We start from the raw sequence: 21,657 nt of genomic DNA, 5'->3' as shown, positions 1-21,657 counted from the left end.
TACAGGAATTAATTTTATTATATTTTCATTGAAGGCCCCTGAACCTGGCTTTCTGACTCTGAAAATGTGCTATTAATATTAAGCTTCAAGTAAACATCTACATTCTTACTAATCCAACATCTAATTCTCAAATATACACTTTTCAGCACACACTGACTCTAGTACTGTGCAACCATTATAAAGCCTTGGAATCTTTTCTTAAATTACATAGACAAAAAGCCGTGTGTGCTGTGCTAAGTGGCAGAGCTGGGAAGGGCTGATGGGGAACGAAATACAACCCTCCTGGGGTCTCTTTTTCTCTGTCACTTCCCCAGTCGATTTGCATGGTCTCTGTCCACTCTATTCTGCATTAGCATGCAGCTCCTACAGCATAAATTTTTAAAGTTCCCATCCATCCTTTCAACGATCCTCCATTTCTACATATTGTACCTACATAGGCTAAATATAGGTATATGTTTGCATTACCCCAAATCTACTTCCCACACACATTTATATTTACACGCTTGCATATATATGGTCAACATTAAATTATTCATATAGATTATCCATAGCCAATTATTTATTTATTTTTTTCAAGTTTGTTGAGATGTAATTGACATAAAACATTGTGTAAGTTTCAGGTGTACAATGTGTTGATTTGAGACACCTGATTTTTCACATTTGGCCATTTCTCCAGGTTTATGCCTGTGTCACCACCACTCAGCCTGCGTCTCTGTGTGTGAAGAAACACAAGGTAATTCTACAATAAATTGAAGGAAAGCATCATTCTGAGTTGTCAAAAAAATATAATGCTTTCTCACACCAAATTCAAATGGTATTTAAGTTTCCACTGCTCAGGGACATCTGTGCCATGAAGCTCATGCTCATAGTTGACAGACAGTGGACAGTGAAGAGGCTCGTGACTGATTCTCTGTCTGGACAACAACATAGGAGTTTTGTTACCTTGCTCGAGTGAGATCCAGGGGCTTGGTGGCAGCTTGCCTTATCTGACAGCCGTTAAAATAGAGAGAGTCCCCGTGGGCGTAGGGTGCCAGCTGCCCACAGCCACTTCCTATCACTCCGCCTTGAATCGTCTCCCAGTTTGCCTCAGTGACTCTCGCTGACTCAAAGTTATCTTTAATATAACTGGGAAGATCATGACTGAAAACAGAGCAGTCATCACCTGGAGGGAAAGGAATAATTGCAAAAATTAGCTAGAACAAGGCAAATCAGCAAAGGTTAAGGACAAGTATGCAATTTCAGATTTAATCCATCGTTGTTCCAGTCAGAACGACAAAATACCCAACAGATACAGACTCTCAAGAAATAAATGTTTCTCTTTTATTTTAGCAATCCTTGGCTCGCGTTGTTGGAAAAAACCCATTATCTTTGAGTCAACGTTTACTAAAACGTGTAGGTGCTAATGTACTTATTGCTTGTGTAAATCCGTTGTTTAAATAGCACAGCATCTGGGCTGCATGTTTACCAATGATGCTCTCAGGAGGGAGCTCCCACCCTGGCAGGAGAGGCCAATCCAATTTCTTTTTCCCTACCAAGATTTTGTGGCAGAAGATAAGTCATGCTCTCATTCTCGTTCTAGCTCTCTACTTGATGATTCTTGAGAGCAGAGTCTGCATTTTACTCATCGTTGGATTCTAGCACCCAGCACGAGACTTAGCACAAACAAGATATCCAATAATGAAGCTGGGATGAACAATGAATAAGCTGGAAGTGGTCTCAGAGACCACTGTGCTGGAGGACTGGCATTTGAATAAGACGCTGCTTTAGCACATGTGTATGTGTTTGCATTTCCCCTTGATCTGATCAGCACGATTTTTCTAAACGTCTACAAGAGTTCAAAATCCAAAGATCATGGCTGTGTTCGGTCAGGGACAGGGCAAATTCCAGACGTCTAGGACTGCTGGTGAGACATTTGATGTCTTCATTTGCCTAAAGTTCAAATTCTCCAGCTAACACACGGACAGACCCAGCCGGTCTCAGCGGTAATGGGATCAGGGGGAAAAGACGGCGGGTAAGTAATTTGTAACATCAGAGATGTGCGGCAGTCTGCATGAACCATACTCATTTCATCCGGAGCCATGGAAATAGCATCAACCAAGAAATCTAAATAGGGTCCACTCCAGGATTCAAATCTATGGATTCTTACATTGTACATTTGGGGAAATTGTGTAATTCTGTCCTCTGGATAAATCTCTCAGCTCTGAGAGAGAGCAAGGCTGATGGGAAAGAACAACCTGAGTACCGGTCTTCTTTGGGACATTTACTAGCTGTGTGACCTCAGGCAAGACACTTAACCTCCCTGAGTCTCAGTTTCTTTACCTGTAAAGTGGGAATAATTATTTTAATAACGGGGATGTCATAAGTACTAAATGACTCTGCTGAATGAATTGTGGATACTGTGTAAACAGTAAAGCATACGGCAATGTAAAGGTTATTCGAAAAAGATTTATCGAGCATAGCTAGATGCCAAGTACTAGGCTCTGAGAATATAATGGTAATTATGTAAAGTGAGCTTTGTAACGATAGAGGCTGAAACCTGTTAGAAATGTTGCATCAAGGGAAAGCTGGGCTGCAGGCCTTCTAACAGGCCAACAGGGCAGTTTCCTATGATGTCTGGAGTTGAGTAGATACTCTGTTCTGAATATATACTCAGCCTCTAGAAACTCGAGCAGTAAAACTGTATCTTTTTATTTTTTTGAGGAAGATTAGCCCTGAGCTAACATCTGCTGCCAATTCTCCTCTTTTTGCTGAGGAAGACTGGCTCTGAGCTCACATCTATGCCCATCTTCCTCCACTTTACATGTGGGACGCCTGCCACAGCATGGCGTACCAAGCAGTGTGTAGGTCTGTAGCGGGGATCTGAACCCGCCAACCCTGGGCCGCTGAAGTGGAACGTGCGAACTTAACCGGTGCACCACCAGGCTGGCCTCAATAACATATCTTTTTGAGTCAGAAAGGCTCTTTGTGTGTGTGTGTGTGACAGTAACCAGGGAAACAGAACGTCTTGAATTGTCAGCTACATCTTGGGAGGACAGTGGCAGCTCCTGCCGGGAGAGGCTGAGGGGGAGGGAATACTGGCCAGGTATCTAGGATGGGCAGCCAGGCCAGGAAGGAGACGGGCCCAGAAGTGGAAATAAGGTGCTGGGGGTAGTGGTGGGGTAGGGAGTTACACGGAAGACGGGGAACGTGAGGGACTATAGAATATCCTGGGTGGATAAAACCTGCATTTTTAAAAATTCAAGGAACGTAGCATAAAACTGTCCTTGATAATTCATTGCAAAGGTAACTAACTTTGTGATCAGAGAGCGTACTATCTATCTATCCCACATCCCTCAGGCCGGAGTTTCTCTCCATTTCCTAGTGGCCGTCGTACACATGTTCAGAGGAGGAGGCCCTCATGGTCTCCCGTATCACAACCCACAGTCCAGGATCAGACCTCGGAAGCTCTCGTCGCAGATGCAGACCGCGCCGGTGGTGCAGGATCCGTGCCCACTGCACAGCTTGGGGCAGGCCTCTCCGATGTACACGTGGTCAATCGCCCAGCTCTGCTTCTCCGTTTCCTCCCCCTTCTGGATCCAGCGGAACTGTGTTGCACTGAAAGTCCCACAGAGAGCAGAAGGGATTCAGCAGGCTGGATTTCCCAGGGCTGCGTCCAGCCTCTAGCTTCTGGGATGGGGGACTATTCCTGAGAAAAGGGCCTCCCAGATTTCTCCCTGAAGCACCGATGGGCAGAGGTGAGTGAATGTGTATATATTCAGACTTTGGGAGCATCCCCCAAAACGCCATTCTGGAAGCTTGTGCCTTCCCCAAAACTCTGATGTGAATTTCCTATTCTATTCCATCATAAATCTGTGTCCATTCTTCCTACAGTGCTGGATTCATTTTCCCAATCTTTGAGTAAAATGAATGTGCTCCAGGAAGACTGCACTCCATCGTGCTTATCCTCTGGCTTTGTGTCTCCGGGCCAGCCCTGCACGCCCCAGGGGCTGTTTGTATCTGGATGAGCAGTGCAGCCTTTGGGAGCACAGGACACTCAGGCAGATATGGTGCCAACTACAGATTTGTTTGAGGATCTTTGATTTGGGGCCTCTGATTGAGTTTGGCATGTGCTGTGGTATTTAGTCAAAAGAAAACGTGAGATCTAGAAATCACTTACAAATAAGATCTGATTTCTTCCGATTTCTTTTTGGGATGTGTGGTTGTGATTCGGGGGCATGGGTTGGTGACAGATGGGGCAGAAGAGAGGAGAGTGCACTACTGCACCCAAACTCTAGCCTCATTTTATCAGCTGTTCTCAGCTCACTTAGGAGCTCTGTAGAGACTGCCAGATAATTCCACAAAGTTTACCTTAGCAGGCAACCCACCTGGAGGAGACGTGGTCGGGCAGCTGAATGGTGACTCTCTTCCAGCTCGAGCTGTTGACAGCATTGTAGATAGTGGCTTCATGGAACTGGAAGGGGGAGCAACCGATGCTGTTCGAAGAGGAAGGCAGGCACTGGGTCTGAACCAGCTGCCAGGAATCGGACCTGCAGAAGCCAGAGAGATTACATTAGACCACTCTGAAGAGAAATATATGACCCATCTAATGTCAAGGTAATGCTTTGGGTTGGGTTAAATGAAGATATTTTAAAGAATCTTTCCTATATCTATTTCTAATTACAGAGAATAAAAATAAAAATAGAAAATTATTTCATATAAGATATATTCTAACTCTTTCTAGGCACATTAATACATTCACAGACAACAGAATAAAATAATAGCATGCATGATGCTGCGTTTTAGCGGCTTCCTCCCACTGATATTGTTACCAGAAATATACCTGGAGTCCACTGATGATACTCTCTGTCTACCCACACTTAACTCACTATAATTCATCTTGAAAGTGGTGGTGGGAGATGACACCCTAAGAAGGCAACCGCACCATGTCAGACTTTTATTCAGTCCTGGCTCCATGCCTTACGAGATGTGACTCTGGCTAAACCATATTCAGATTTTTCAATGATTCAAATTTTTCTTAGGGTTGGTTGAAAATGAGCAACATGAATAAAAGGGAGTTCTACTTTGAGCACAAATGTAGAGTCTTATTTTAAAATATAAAGTTTGTTGGCTGCAGCCTAGTACAAAAATTGAGTTTTCTTGGTTTGAAGGAAAAATGTGAAAATAAGACATATGTATAAATTTTATATGAATGAAGTTTGAAATACACATGAACTGCCACTTTTAATGCAAAAGGTTGCTCTGCCATAAGCAGTTGCCTTAAAAATAGACAACCACTTGAATTGTGTATTCAGGTTTGGAGGAAATGTAAAAAATCGTTTCACAAACCTTGCGTCCTTAGTGTACTCCAACATTACAGAATGAAGGTCACCACAAGAAGTGGCTTCACAACCCACCACAATCTAAAACACAAACAACCAATATATATATGAGGCAAGATTAAATGACACCTATCATTCATGAGGAATTCCATCTCTCTTCATTACGACTCTGATGAGTAATCAAGAAACATTCAGAGAAGCTTTCACAGAGCAGCCCGCCATGGCACCAAGAACACATTCTTTTGAGTTCTGTTAAAGCCATGCAATTTTGCTTGGAGATGATAATTTAAAAAGTTTAAAAAAGTACTATTTCTATTTCCTTAACTAGTATAACATATTAATCATACATTTGGGAAAGATAAGTTGGCCAAAACAAAAGTAACATTTGGAGAATTAATGGAAAGAAACTCAAAGTATTACTGGTTGAAAACATTTTCAATGATATCGTAACTTCCTTGGCACTACTATTGAATTTTTATTTGTAATTAAAAACAGCAATTTTTAATTACTCAATATTCATTCTTAGGGTTTTTTTCCTTTTCCATATGAATAAAAGTTTCCCATATTATATGCAATTAAATGTTTGACTCAATAATGCATAAATGCTATAAAAATTTGCTGATTCAAATTTAAGTCCTAATCATCTATTCAATCAATGAGTCCTGTCTCAGTGCTGATACTAGGGGAGGTTAGTGGTCAAAACTTCAGGCCATACATTTACGAATAAAATAACCCTGGCTTCAGAGAGAGAATAAGAAGCATATTCCAATTATGGAAATGGAAATCAGAAGAGATGCAAATATAATGCTGGGGTGCTTCATAGGAAGGAGAGAATGTATTTGGTTAAGCAGATTAGAAAATAATTCATCAAGTACGGTGCATGTGAGCCACCAATGTGAGGGGAGAGACTGACAGGTGGAGATAGAAGAAGGACATTTAGAGGGAAGGAGGTGTGAGCATGCAGGTGGGAAAGCACTGTGGCAGGTCCGGAGCACAGCACGTGGTATGCCTTGGTCCGAATGCAGGGTCTGCAGAAGACTGGGAGAGAAGGTTAGAAAGCTTGGTCGAGGTCGGCCCACCATGAGTTGTAGTCTAAGGTGTTTGACCTTAATTTGGTAGGCAATGGGGAATCATTAAGGGTTTATGAGCAGCGGAAGGATGTGCTCAGAGCTGTGCTTTGTAAAGATCAATCTGACTCTGCCGTTGAAGACAGGTGGGAGTGGAGACAGATTAGAGGAGAAAAGATGAGTTAATGGGCTATTGATTTAATTAGGGCCAGAAGGGAGGTGTTAATAGTGCAAACAGAGAAAATGGGATGGGCACCAGGAACACTGGGAATTAGAATGAAAAGGATGCAGTAATTGATTAGACGTAAAAAGCAAAAAAGGGAAAAATTAAAGACTATTTTAAAATTTAAAGCTGATGAAGAGGTGAAGAGATGAAAGAAATAGGGTGAAAGGTGGTGTCATCAATGTCATCAACAGAAATAAGAAAGAGGAGTTGGTATGGGGAGGGAAGATATGAAGTTCACTGTTAGACATGTCGAGTTTAGGTGCCAATAAGACAAAGGTGTAGAAATGTCCACAGACTATTAAACTGAATTAATTGTTGGTGAGCCAGTCAAGGTTGGATATGCAAATTTGGGAATTGCTCTTAAAGATATAATACTTGAAGCCAGAGGATAAATAAAATTCCCAGTGGTAAGAATATCTATATAGAGAGAAGAAAGCTGAGAAGTACTGAGAAATGCTGACATTTAGAGGTTTGAGGGAAGGAGAGGAGATAAAAAGGAAAAAGAAGGAGATGTCAAGGAAGTAGGAGGAGAAGCAGCAGAGAACCAGAAGCCAAGGGGAAAGAGAATTTCACGAGCTGGAGAGGGCAAGGACAACAGCGTCAAATGGTACAGAGATTGTCAAGCGACAAAACTAAAATAATTGAGTAGAGGCTGACGTCCTTTATTCAAGGGAGAACAATCCATGGTCTGGGGGAGGACAGTCCCTCACAAGCAGTGGGGCACTCTTCCTGAGGGAGAGAAGTGGGGCAAAGGGAGTTCTATAGAGTGTTAGGAGAGGCAATGGGGGGAAAACGCGTGGGATGGGCTGGGATTGCATGCCTGACCTTATTTAGAAAGATCAAGGAACAAGGAAATAAGTATAGAGCCCAGAGCTGGCTTGGTGTTTGGGGAGTGTCTGACTGATATATTGCGATTCTGATCTAGTGGAGCATTTACAGTAACACGAAAGTCTGAGAAAAGACGAGGAACGGGTGAAAGCTGTTGGATGTAGGGATCAGAAAGTCTATGGTGACTTTCAAAAATGTAGCTTTGGTGATACTTGACTTATTAAATTTCTGGGGATCAACTTTTCTTTTTTTTAAACAAACAGACTCAGGTAAAGAAGAAAATTTCAGTTTCTTCAGTGCTGGGTTGATAGAGGGAGCAAAAGAACCCCCAATAAACTCAATCAAATATGACAACTCTGACATGGGCCACAGTGTGCACCTGGTAGAGGGAAAACCTTCACTCTATTTTTTGCTGAGGAAGATTCACCCTGAGCCAACATCTGTGCCAATCTTCCTCTATTTTGTATGTGGGTCGCTGCCACATCATGGCTGACAAGAGGTGTAGGTCTGCACCTGGGATCTGAACCCATGACCCCGGACCACTGAAGCGGAGCGTGCCGAACTTAACCACTGTGCCACAGGGCTGGCCCCAAAACCTTCACTCTTAAAGGACTGGGCTCAGAATTAGGGGTGGTGTAACACTGGATGTGACCTTGAACATCCTCCACGCCATGAAGTTAAGGATAGTCCCGAGGGAGCGACAGCATCTGGGGAGCTGGCCTCACCCTCCAGTCCAGAAGGAGAGTTTAACATAGAGCTGAGGGAAAGAGTGAATACCTCTTTTCTTTTGCAACAGATCTCCAGAACTTCTTCATCTTGCAAAAGTGAAACTCTATCCTGATTAAACAACTCATTTCCCTCCCTTAATCCTTGAAGTTCTTATTTCTGCTAATGAATACATTCTTATTTCTGCTAATAAGGATTCTTGCCATGAACTGCCATTGTAACACATCTTTTCAAATAAAGGCATTAGAACGACGATGTCTGCCTTTAAAATGATCTAGTAATACACTGTATTTCTGTAATGCCCCTTTTTAATGTGTTTTGCAGTGAGAAAGACATCAATTGATACTACTTCATCTTTCTCTCTGATTGGCTATTAATTACCTCCTATGCCTTCCTTTCCATCCTTCTATATGAATAAAACATGCATTTAAAAGATTTGAGAGTCCTTTTTACATCTTTGGGGATTTCTAAAGTTACAACTGGGTTAATGTACAGGTTTGTGTTTGGAAGACAGAGACAAAAGAAAGACAGAAAGACAAAATGAAAAAGGATAGATTAAGAAGCAAAGTGGCTTGATGTGTGAGATAGGCATAGAGTAAGAGAAAGCGATAGAGGACTAGGGAGAAGAGAGAGAGACAGAGAAAAAGAGAGAAATAGGCAGAAGTACCTATTTGAACTTTTCATTTTCAAAGTTTGGGAAAGTGAACTCAAGATTACATGTATGAGATATAATATGGTTACATTTCTAGCTATGTCCCAAAATATTTGTAGATTTTATCTATGCTCAAATAATCCTACCTAGGGGATAAAGGCCTTTGTGAAAGGTTACTTCTTTTACTCATCAGACAAAGTCTCTTTTAACGAATGAAATCAATCATGTCCTGACAGTTGTCCAAAAAAAGCATCCTCCCCACAGCCCCTCCCCCCAAGAGTAATGCCACACTCTGTTTGGAAGAGCCACTCTCCCTTACTTTAAATTGCATCATATATCCTGGCTGTATAATGAGTTCTCTGGAGGAGAGAGCGTTGTCAGTCTTGTCCTTCTTTTTATTTGGCCAGTAAAGGTGGAAGGATGGATTGCCACAGAATCCTGCTGTCCTTACTGCATTAGGGTAAAAACTCCAGTTTTCTTCGTGGGAAGTGCCTTCTGTTAAGGTAAATTGGGAGCAATATGGTATATTATTCTCTTGAACTGATTGGCTAATTGTTGTATTACTTAAGTGTCTATACTCTAGCTTTTTGCTTACCCTTTAAGATTGATTTGTTCTATTTAATTGGTATAATATATAAATCCAACATGAGAAATCAAATCTTGAAAAGATTAATAAGTGCTTGTATAACGATCACCCAACTTTTAAAATGTAATCGCTAGTCTGGGTAACTTTCACCATTGCAAAATTCTTCTCGGTACACTTTTAAACGAATGAAATGTATATCTCTGTGGTATAGAAATTCCCAAAGAAACTAAAATTATTTTGGGGTACTGAAATTTCAAATTATATTTAGAGCTGGATATTTTGTCTTTAACAAGATTCATTAAACTCTCAGTTGACATTTCAACAAGCAGCCAACCTTGAAGATTTATAAGCCATTGGGCAGAATAACAGCTAACATCTGCTGAGCAGTGACTACGTCCTAGGCTCTCTTCTAAATGCTTTTCATGTTGCAACTCATCTGAAGACACAAGCAGACAGGAGGCTCACAGGAAGGAGTGTTCAGCGTCTCGTTGCTTACCATCATCAAAGGTGTCGACCAGCTGACTGGGATTGATTTCCGCGCCACCAATCAAAATGTTGTCCAGCGCCCACTGAGCACGCTCCACCCCGGAGACCACAAGTCCATTGCTGATCACAAAAGGCTGCCACCAGCGAAGTCGAGTTGTGTTGGTGAGGGCATCCTCAGGAAGAAGTATGTAGTCGTGTCTAACAGAAATGTATTTCTGATAATCCATCTCGTGCAGCAAAGTCCAAGTAATTCCTATAATAACAGATACACCAACACAGTAACCTATCTGGAAAATCCCCACAAACCGCCAGTAGACTGCAGCTACTGTACGCTTCCCAAAGAAATCTTCCACCAGGTAAGAAGAATTCATTTCACTGACTTTAATGTAAGTGTTCAACAAATATGGTTTCAAAAAGAGGCTGATGATATGAGGGGAAGGGTATTTAGAAATAACTGACCAAAAATTAAACATTGAAGTAAAAATTAAATGTTATGCTTTTAAAATTTTATTCTAGATTCCTATATGCATTATTTCTCATAAACAATGAGACACACCCATGTTTTGCATGTTTCTATACAAGAACTCCTAGTATTTTAAAATACAGCTATACAATTTGCAATTTGTTGGACTGATGTAAAGTTTCTCTCTTATCGGTCTTAAGACCGTAGGTGGGATGTTTAAATTACTTAAGAACATCTTTCGAATAACCTAAAATATTTAGGACCATCTATTTACCTGCTAGTTAAGAATGATTATCTATCTGCTAAAGCTGATTTTCTAAAGGTTACTGGTCTGGTTCCAGCTACTTCAAAATAAAACAGGATTTTATTAAAATAGTCCATGACAGACTCACAAATTCAGACTATCTTCTTTCCCAATTAATAAAGTTTTCTTACAGATTCTATACAGCATTTATTACTTGCTTGTTCTCACAAAAGCTTTTTAAAATGCTTTAAAAATGTTTTTAAAATTATCTTTTACTTGCAAAATCATACAAAATTTATTTCTCAGTTGTATCATTTAGAATCAAACTTCAGTTAAGCATAGAGAATTTTTCCATAACATTTAGAAGCTTATTTTTATTTATTTATTTTTGATGAGGAAGACTGGCCCTGAGCTAAATCTGTGCCAATCTTCCTCTATTTTGCATGTGGGATGCCACCACAGCATGGCCTGACGAGCAGTGTGTAGGTCCATGCACAGGATCTGAACCAACGAACCCTTGGCTGCGGAAGCGGAGAGCACGAACTCAACCACTAAGCCACTGGGGCAGCCCCTGGAGACTTATTTTTTTAATGTGTTTTCTCTCTTGTCCCTTTTGGGGTAGATTTTGCATAACACAGAAGTCATATGTATGGAACATGTAATGCAACTAAAATCTGTGGCTTTCTCTTTGTGACTTTCACTATCTGCATTGCAAAGTCAGCAACGTTTTGCAGAGACTTTTCTGAGAGGCCTTGGATGGAATTTGGGAATCCACTGAAAGGTGCAGCTTTCGCCCCTGAAACGTGCCTCCGTCGGTAGAGTAGTCCAATAGCACGCCTTCCTTCCGGCAGACGGGCCGATGGCAGGAGGTCATGTTGTTCTCGCTCCCGATGCGCCCCCAGTATTGCAGGAATCTGAATGCAAGCACATATTACCCATCAGAACAGTTAATTACAAAAGTCTACTCAAGTCCTGGATGACAACTTCTTCTACACGTGTGTTCCTTGCTTTGGGCCAATTTGCTATATTGAGATAAAATTACCAAAAAATGGACTTACTTTGCTCCTCTGAGATCCAAATCTTGAGTAATAGCTTGTCTCACAGTGGATCCCCCAAAATAGAGTGCAGTGTCCTCAGCAAGGATCCCGCACTCGGTACAAGTACTTCCACCTTCTAAGGACATCCATAAATCAGGCTTGATTTCTTCACTGTCAAAGCGCTCCTTCAGGAAAGTCTGGGAAAAAATAGGAGGCAAGTGGTTAAAAATAACGATTTGAGATAATAACTATGGAATGCTGAAGACAATACAGAGTTGCATCTTAGACTTTAAAAAATCAAAGCTGATTTCAAATGCATTTCCAAAGATATGAAAAACCACAACAGGATATCTCCACAATGTTCTCTTCCATCATATATTGAAGGTCATTTAAACTGCTTAAATAATGTTTACTAAGGGAATTTAAAGTCTGGAGAGAATCTTAAAACAATTGTAAAGCTGAGTATAGTAATACTCCTATTTGTAAAAAGTTACTTGAGCATATACTCCCAAAATATATATATTTACTTGCACAAAAATTGAAACCTTAAAGAAATAAGATCTAACAGGTATTCTGGCACTTTTTGGCTAACATTCCCCAATGGATTATCTCGTTCCCCGTGGAGTGTGTACCCCCTACCACTTTAGGCAACCAGGGCCCTCAGCTTCCAGCACAGAGTGAGCTTAGAATGTCTATATGGTTAGGAAAGGACATCTGAATACAAAGCCTTCCGTGTGAAGTCAAAAGTCACCTTGGAAGGCAACTTGAAAGACTTTTCACATGTTTATCAGGGCCCAGAAACAGGAAGATGGGGAGAAGTACTCAAAATCTAGAAAAAATATTCTCCCTGGGTCTCCAGTTTATCCTTTTAACCAAGAATGACCAACAACCAAGACTAGTCTATTGTCCAAAGAGAGTAGATAAATAAAATACTAGGGTTCATTACGGCTATATTTTATGTCAAATTACTTCATCCTATCACATCATAGTCAAGATCTTGATTTTCTATGCATTTTCTCCATAGTACATTCATTTTATCCATAATACAGTTTTGCATTGGGTTGAGGCATGATTATTTGGCTTTTTTTTTTAAGTGATGGATATTTATCATGAAAACAATTTGTTACAGTTGCAACTGCAGTAAGTGTATACAGAAAAACCGTATACTTTTTCACATCTTTAGGAGAGACGTCTAGTTGCTCTCTTATTGTGTAGTTAAAACGATTTAAATAGACCCTCTGTTCCACAAACTTAGAACATAATCATCTCTATAGTTAAAGACATGTAGTCATGTGGTCCATCATTCCTGATGTCTCTACTGTTAGCAAATAAACGCAATTTTATAAATAGAGGTTGACATGTACGAACGCACGAGTCAGAAGGTGTGCATCCTTAACCTTGTGAACTCTTGTTAGGAAGGTTTGAATCAGGGTTAATACAGAGCTGTACAATTTCTTATCCAACTGAGGAAGGCTAATGAGATTTGAACGCTCATGAAAGAAACTAGGGGTTTTTTTTTAGTTTATTCATTGTCTATGGCTCTGTTTCTCATGTTATACTCTCAGTTGATTATGTAATCTTATTTGAATAAATACACTAACATCTTCAGACACAAGTGAGCCTTGCACAACTTTATTTTTTTTAATTTATCAATTCCAAAGTTGCTGAAGTATTGTAGAAAAAGAACATACAGAACAGGTTTTATTTACACTGTTTGATACTTAATATGCTCAATTTTAATCACTGGTGCTTTTTTTAGCTTAATCACTTTTCTGTTATTGAAGTGATGAATGCATAATATTTATTCACAGAAATAGAATGCATATATGGCAACTGTGTTGGACAACTGCATTTGCTTGGCATATTAAATAATGATGCCGCAGCTAAAGCTTCAAGAATGACATCTCCATTCTTAATACACAGCCACGTTTCAGCAGTCAGCTAAGCAGAACACTGAATTTTCTGAACAATAATTCAGGTATTGTTTAGGCTTTTCTAAAAAAAATTTTTTGTGATAATGTATCTATGTTGTTTTATTTCATAACAATAATATCTTCCTTCCAACAGAACATCTACTGAAAAAGTGAAGTAAAGAAGGCTTAAAATTGACTTTAAAAGTCTGCTTTTAAAAAGAAAGAGTATTTATGATAGTTAATCCATAAAATCTGGTTTATTTTATAAATTGGGTAAATTGTACTGGACCTTGATCCCAATATTCTTGTATCTAAGACACCCAAGACATATTTTTTTAGTTTCCATCCAAAGTATCTATTTCCTGGGGGCCCAAAGAACGTTGTTAGAAGCTATTAGCCTCACGCTTAAATTGGTTCTTAAGGCGTGGCCTGCGACGTGGGTAAATGCTTCCCCCGGGGCCTTAACATTACCTTCAGAGTGTGCGTCAGGTAGCAGTTGGGCCCCGAGTATCCCGGGTCACAGATGCACTGCTCCTTCAAGCAGTCTCCATGGCCTCTGCAGTTGTCCAAGCATCCGGGGCCCAGGTAGAAATTATCGATGGCCCACTGCACGTCTGAGTACTTCTGATAGAACCTAAACCTGACTGGACTAGAGGCAACACAAAGCAAAGGAGGGAAAACCACACGTTAACTTGATTCAAGTCCACTTTCCTGCGTGTACATGCAGTGCTCAAGAGAAAAAAACACTGAAGCCACTGTGACCGGACCAAGTGGGTTAATGAAAAATATTTTCTGACTGCCATTATTTTTCTATTTCTCGTAATGGAAGTCTAAAGCTAGCTTCATTTCAATTTTATAATATGTGAGCAAACTTGTAAAAGAAAATGAAAATACAGCAGAATCCCTATTTCAAGCAATAGGAACATTTTAAAATGCAAATCTGTAACCATCATAAATCAGGTTCCTTGTGTACTGGAGTCCAGAGGTTGCAACACGATTTAGGTTCATTAGCTGCATTTCTGAAACCCGTACAGAAAGTGAGTGAATCCTTGTCAGTGTACACACAGCCCTCGGGTGACGGGGAAACGGCAACTTCTGAATTCCCCAAAGATAATCTATATTATCAGAGTTAATTCCGCTAATTAGAAAACAATTTCGACAGGGTTATATTAAAGGACAATTTCCCTGAGATTTTAATTTCATCACTGTTCTTCTCTGTCTTCTGGGGAAAATACAAGCCACATAATTAACCTTAGATTAAAATACGTCGCACTAGTTTGGTGCAGAGCACAAAGTGCATGAGCGGACTTTCTGGGGTGACGTAAATGTTCTCTATCTTGTTCTATGTGGTGGTTACACGGGTTACATAATGGTAAGAACCTATTTTGCTAAACAGTTAAGATGTGTGCATTTTACCGAATGTAAATTATGCCTCGTTACTAAAAATGAGAACGGGAGGGGGAAGCTGAGGCGATGATGTTTTGCTGGTTCCCCAGCATCCGATTCACCCCAGATGAGTCATATGGGATATCCTCATAATCTAACTCCCCTACCTACTGACTGGGCCAGGAATGGGCCTTCTTGAGCTAACTGGTACCAATGCAATGCAGGGAGGTGCTTGCTCCAGCTCTGTCTGAAAGAAAGGTAACTCTCTCTCTCACTGGACATGGGCAAAGATGCATTCTGCTCCAGTTTTCTGGAAGCCGTCTACGTTCGTGAGGGGAACCAGCCTGAAGGCTGAGTATGACATCAATGTGTGGACAGTGGAGCAAACAGTAAGAGTAAGAGTAAAAGAGTAAGAAATAACAATGTCCTTGAAGACCCTGTTGACCTTGTGAACCAACCAATCCTAGAGGAGTCCACTTATCTTTGGATTTTTTAAATTATAGTTATAATACATTTCATTTTTAACTGAGCCAGTTTGAATTGTTTTTTTTTCACTTGTAGCTGAAAGTGTCCTGATTTAGTTTCCTGGCATATTAATTGACTAAGTTCTTTATATTTCTTCCAGAAAACTGTGAGTGGGCAGGTAGTAAATGACATCTGTGGGACACCGGGAAAGCTGTGTGTCAGCACCTTATTCAAAGGCTCTATGTGTTCTGATCAGATACCACAATTCTGTTTCACAAGAAGGTTCTTCATTTAGCCAGACTCTATGATTCATATGGTGGAAGTACACCTGTCATTTTCTTTAGGGTATCTTTTTCCCTCATTTTTCATTTGAAGGGAAATGTTTTAGAATCGCCTTAAATTAACTTACAGACTTTTCAGAGAACAGTTTAATTATCTTGGTTCACTACTGCTCCAGGCTAATTACTTTTCACAACAGGTACAGAACACAATGTTTTCATAAGAGAAAAATGAAACCTACAAACCACACATATACAATTAGCATGAAGAGTTAGGATCTGTACAGATATGATGATGAGTTAGGATTTGTTCTTGGCTCCGTCTATCACGGGTTGACAAGGCAGTAACGTGGAAAGTGTATGGTGCACGGTGGACCACAGTGGATAAGGTCCATAAGGTAGCATACACCTTTTCATCTGGCTTCAAGGCCTTCACTGTTGCTCTCTCCCCATTTGCAGACACTGAGGTGTGGAAAATGGAAGGGACCGCCAAGGTCCATTGAGGATTACAACTTGAGGTCTCCTTCAAGTGAGCTCCTCATGGAGGTCACCAATTAGAGAACCTTTAGAGTTAGGGAGGAAGAGAGCATTTTACCCACAATTATGCACAATTTCAGGCTTGACAACCATGTCCCTAATCTCCCTCTGGATCCTTGGAAGCAGGCTTTATTTTAATTTTCTACTTACTTTCCCACTAAGCTTTCAGGAAGTGGGTAGGTGATTCTTTTCCACCCTTTAGTTGGGAAGAATACAGATGGCTGGGAAACACTTCCAGAGCATTTCGGGTCTGCAGGCAAGCACTGAGGGACCAGATAATTCCAGCTCACACCGAAGTCAGTAGAATATTGCACATGAATTTGATTCTGGGCAACTTTTTCAGACACTTTACATCCAACAGAGATCTAACAAACAGAAAAGCAAGACTGTTAAGATATTAAAACAATATTACATGTTTCTGCTCTTAGGCCTTAGGACTTGACAGCAAGAAAGCTGCTGATCACTTGACAGACAGCGTACCACATCCATCTTGTACTTTCAGGTTCAAGATTTGCTCTTCTGACGGATGGGGCAGTCGACGTGGTTGCCCAAGGTGACAAACTATGGAAAGTGCCAAATACATTGTGCGGGGAATTTGGAGAAAAGCTGAAACCTGGGCTTCTGCCATGGCTGGCTGGTTGCCTTGGAAGGCCCGGGCCCACTCTTACAAATTGTTGTTTGTTGTGCTAATGGTCTGGCACTTCTATTTGGCAGAACGCTCGACCAAGAAGGATTGCTAACAGCTTTACCAAGTTTACTGTTTTGTCATACAATTTATGACTCTCAATAAATCACTTTCAGCTAGAAGTAAGATGCAATGAAGTGATAACAGAGGGTCCTTTTAATAAGGCACAGCACCTATCTGATGGGGACAGTCATCATGCAACATTTACTGCTCATACAGTGGGATTGAGGTAGACAGAATAAATCCGTTGACATAAAATCTTGGCCAAAATTGATGACGACATTAATGTTAATCACGTCTTTGTTTTCTATAATTTTCTTTCTCCAGAAACATCAAAATGCTCTTGTAAAAAAAAGTAGATATAACCATAATAGCTTTAATCTTTTCTTAAAGGAAAAAATTCCCTAAGTCATATAATGGTTTAAATTCAGGGAATTGAAATCAGTATCCTACATTTTTATTATCAATATTTTGCTCTATCAGTGTTTAATCGCGAGCAGAGCCACATTTACTCTTATGAAAGATTCAACTTGAAATAGTTCAGAAATAAAATACTTGTAATCATTAAGTTATATCCCGTTGAGATGTATATTACCTTAATAGTAAATTTTATTTTTCAAAGTATATATTAGGTGAATGAAATATTATATGGTCTTTGTCTCTAGAGTTTTTTCTCATTTTTATATCGCTACTGTATGGTTATTTATGTAATTGAGGCCGTAACATTGTCACCTTGAACTGCATGATCCAGTCTTCCGCAGGGGTCAGGTCGTGGGTCACTGCATACACTTCTCTTCCATCATGACTGCCACAAATCATGACACCATCAGGAGAGTCACAGAACCTTTCTACGGTACAATCATCATGGAATAGCCAATGCTCATTCACTTAAAAAAAAAACACAAAAATTTTATGACAAATTTATGACAAAAATACTTGAGGCAAATTTTCACTTGAAGCAAGATCCAGAATTAAGTAGGAATCTTTCTTATAATATGTTACACACACCACAGACAAAACACTAACGTAAGCACCTTGTTTTAGGAACATGGATGGATACTGGGAGGTTGATAAATATCTACTATCTGATATTAGCAACTCTACCTTTGGGAAAAAAAGAGTGTATTGTACGTGTTATAAATGAAAAACAAAGGGGAATGCATATCTATTTTTTTCTGGCAGACGTTTAACTTTTTAGGCAGATCTAAAGAGAAAGAATTTTTAGTAACACGACAGGGAAGTTAGTTAGCTGCTTCTACTCAAATTCTGGTAGTATCATCTGAGTAATGAAAAAAATTGTAACAGTCAAACTCATAGAACCAGAGGGTAGAATGGTGGTTACTAGGGGCTGGGAGGAGGGAGAAATGGGGAAGTGTCAGTCAGAGGGCGCAAAGTTTCAGTAAGGCAAGGCGACTAAGTTCTGGAGACCTACCGTACAACATATGGCCCATGGTTAGCAACACTGTATGATATACTTAAGCTTTGCTCAGAGGGTAGATCTTACATTTCATGCTCTTACCGTAACAGAAAAACCAATATTAAAAAAAAAGGGGCGGTGGGGGCTGGCCCCGTGGCCGAGTGGTTAAGTTCGCGCGCTCCGCTGCAGGCGGCCCAGTGTTTCGTTGGTTCGAATCCTGGGCGCGGACATGGCACTGCTCATCAAACCACGCTGAGGCAGCGTCCCACATACCACAACTAGAAGGACCCACAACGAAGAATATACAAGTATGTACTGGGGGGGCTTTGGGGAGAAAAAGGAAAAAATAAAATCTTCAAAAAAAAAAAAAGGGGCGGTGTGGGAGGAAACTTGGAGGTGATTGATAAATTTATGTCCTTGATTGTGGTGAAGGTTTCATGGGTACACACTTACCTCCAAACTCATCAAGTTGTATACATTAAACATCTACAGCTTTTTGTAGGTCAATTATATCTCAGTAAAGTGATTAGAAAAAAGCTTGTAAGAGTCTAAGGAAAATTTGAGCAGCAAGATTATGACTTGACTAGTGCACAGTCTATCCTATTGTCTCTCTCTCTCTCTCTCTCTCAAACACATACACACATACAGGAAAATCCCTCACAATTCCCTTTCTCTTCTGGAAGAGGTATTGTTAACATCATCATTTTATACCAGAAAGGTTGGAAATTAAAAGTATCCATAAGTTGCATCCAATTCACAATATACTTTGATTTTATACGTCCGACTTTTCTCTGACAGTGTCCTGGTTAGCTCCAGCATTTACAGAGGAGGTGAACAGGTGCAACTGGAGGCCTGGGGCAACTGTGTAAGTCATGGAGTGGGATAGCCTCAGAGGAGTCCGAGAAGGGACCACACAATTTAACTGGAATTCAGCTGTCACCTGTGTTGTGTCTTTTTGATTTTGCCTGAGCACAACATACACCTGTAGAAGAAGCAGTTCATCTCTGGGATTCAAATGTCTCCCACAATGCCACTATCTGCTAGATTTCATTCATGGGGTTTGGAGATACATTTAATCCTCTCTCACAGATACAGGACTCAAGAGTCAAAGCACATAGAAATTTGAATTCCACTAAGAATACCCTGAGCCAGTTGATTCTGGGGTACATATTTTATTTTATGCAAGAAGTCTGCAATCCTGATGAAAGAGGGCTTACATCAATCAATGAACTCATCAGTCTCTTCTGCAATATCAGAAACTTCCTCCGTAAGTAGAGAGTACAGTTCTAGGAACACCATTTTTGCAAGACAAGGAGAAGCCAGAAAATTTGTTCCTTCAATTGTACATCACCATTTAAGGCTAACGTAAACATCGGTATTTGAGGTACTTGAAAAATAATCCGTATTCGCTTTTATTCATACAGAAGCAGTGCTCACATTATTCTCTGATCATAAACTCACTTATGTAACCACCACACAGGGAAAAATAAATGAGTAACTTAGCAAAGTTCTGAGCCAGATCTATGTAAGTAAATCTCCTCCATAACCTTCTTAAGAGAATAAGACTACTTGATAGTGAAGAACATTTTAAACTTTTTCTATTTAAAAGAGTGACTTTTATTAACTATTTTCAGTTATACCGCTATGCCATGTGACATACTAATAAATAAATGAGAATAATTCATCTAAATATTCAACAATGTCAAAATAAAAAAATTATGATGGAATATTATACAGCTATTAAAACTACATTTTCAAAGATACTCAAGGACATGGGAAAATGATCAAGATTTAATTCTAAATGAAAAAAAGCCGGCTACAAAATATGTATAATTTAAGATTATAATTTTGTTAAAAATATGTTTATATAAAGGCACAGAAAAAAAGACTCTGAGAAAAATACCAAAATATTGACAATGGTTATCCTCGGTGTGTTTTTATTTTCATCTTCATGATTTTCTGTATTTTCTAAAATTCACACTTTGAACATGTTATTACTTTTATAATATTAATAATTAAGTATTTTTAATGACTAAAATTTCTTAGACTTCAGATTTTTTCAGCATAGGTTTCATTCGTCTTGGAGGTTCTTACCAGTCTTATTGTAAAATCCATCCAGATTGTCCTTTCTGTGCAGGATTCTAGCGCTGAGTTGGGTGTGACACAGTCCCACTGTCTGCCCACTGTCTGATGAATCTACAGTGGTGATTTTAATATCCATATCTATTTTTACTGTTCAGATAACACTTGCAGTGTTGGTATGGGTCGTATAATTAAACATCACTACTTTATCTCAAGATACAATATTTTATGTAGTATGGCCAAGGTTGCGGCATGACAAAGCCACGTGCTTAATAGGACACGACTTTAAAAGAAAGTGTCCAGAATAGTGTTAAGAAATGAAAAGACAACAAGATATTAAAAATAAGAACAGCACGAAGAGATCCTTCCTAGTTCACCAGGAGCACTGGGCCTCTCCTAACGAGAAAGAAGAGGAACAAGCGGACCTTGGACATGGAGACATGACACGCCATCACCAACGCATCTGACCCACAGCAAAACACAACACTTATCTTTGGATATTAAAACACATGACCAGGGAATATTGGCTTTCTACCTAAAGTAGAAAACAGGAAACACAGAAATGAAAAGGTTCTAAGAGAAGAAAATTATTCTGTTAATCAAATTATAGAATGCTATTTATTAAAACACAGTTGCTGGCTTGAATGAAAGAAAAGATTGAGTTACCCTGTAAACCAGGAAGGCTGAGAGAACCAAAAGGGTGACACCACTTTCCCTGTTCCTGTTCCCGTTGAGAACCTGGAAAAGGCTCCACATTCTCCTCTTTTGAAAAGACCCCAATCCACCTGCATTTCCACTGGATTCTTATTTACAGGAAAATTTACCTGCAGTTTTGTCCTCCATAAACATGTCGAAAGCGATTCTCCCAACGGGGCCGGCGTCCGCGGGCGAGCGCTCATGCTGGGGCACCGGGGCGCTGCTGAAGGTGTCCAGCATCACCGTCCTCTGGTCGGCAGAGCCCGAGATGAGGACGTTGTCGATGGCCCAGTCGTTCTGATCCAGGCCGTCGTGTCTGGGCTGCCACCAGCGGAAGCGAGTAGCGATCTCCTTCGCATCAGGAGGGAGAAGGATATTCACAAATCTGTAAGAAAATGATGGTGGGGGTGGGAAAAGTCTTGTCAACTGTCCTCCCCCAGTAAAAGATTGTTACAATTAAGATAAGATTGCAAGTCACATGGTGGATGAGGAGCTACCTGTTTACTCTAACGGTCCCTGGGCAGGTCTTAGAGGGGCTCCACCATTTTCTGCTTGCCTAGGGCCC

General features: G+C 40.2%; 1 protein-coding gene across 2 annotated transcripts in view; it reads right to left on the bottom strand.

The window, feature by feature from the left end:
- Positions 1-21,657, bottom strand: part of RELN (reelin) — a 466,017-nt gene that overhangs the window by 13,442 nt on the left and 430,918 nt on the right. For both annotated transcript variants that reach the window (XM_070505680.1, XM_014831901.3), the window contains exons 50-61: positions 21,221-21,477; positions 17,630-17,784; positions 16,363-16,577; positions 14,018-14,195; positions 11,655-11,830; positions 11,404-11,510; positions 9,900-10,142; positions 9,137-9,312; positions 5,326-5,399; positions 4,365-4,526; positions 3,437-3,594; positions 943-1,162 (exon numbers count right to left, since the gene is read on the bottom strand). In XM_070505680.1, the coding sequence (XP_070361781.1) occupies positions 943-1,162; positions 3,437-3,594; positions 4,365-4,526; positions 5,326-5,399; positions 9,137-9,312; positions 9,900-10,142; positions 11,404-11,510; positions 11,655-11,830; positions 14,018-14,195; positions 16,363-16,577; positions 17,630-17,784; positions 21,221-21,477 (2,121 nt within the window). The remainder of the gene's footprint in view (positions 1-942; positions 1,163-3,436; positions 3,595-4,364; positions 4,527-5,325; positions 5,400-9,136; positions 9,313-9,899; positions 10,143-11,403; positions 11,511-11,654; positions 11,831-14,017; positions 14,196-16,362; positions 16,578-17,629; positions 17,785-21,220; positions 21,478-21,657) is intronic.

This window comes from Equus asinus, chromosome 1 (assembly GCF_041296235.1).
Source record: "Equus asinus isolate D_3611 breed Donkey chromosome 1, EquAss-T2T_v2, whole genome shotgun sequence".
NCBI lineage: Eukaryota > Metazoa > Chordata > Mammalia > Perissodactyla > Equidae > Equus > Equus asinus.
The sequence above is the reverse complement of the archived record's forward strand: the minus strand, read 5'-3'. Positions and strand labels throughout refer to the sequence as shown.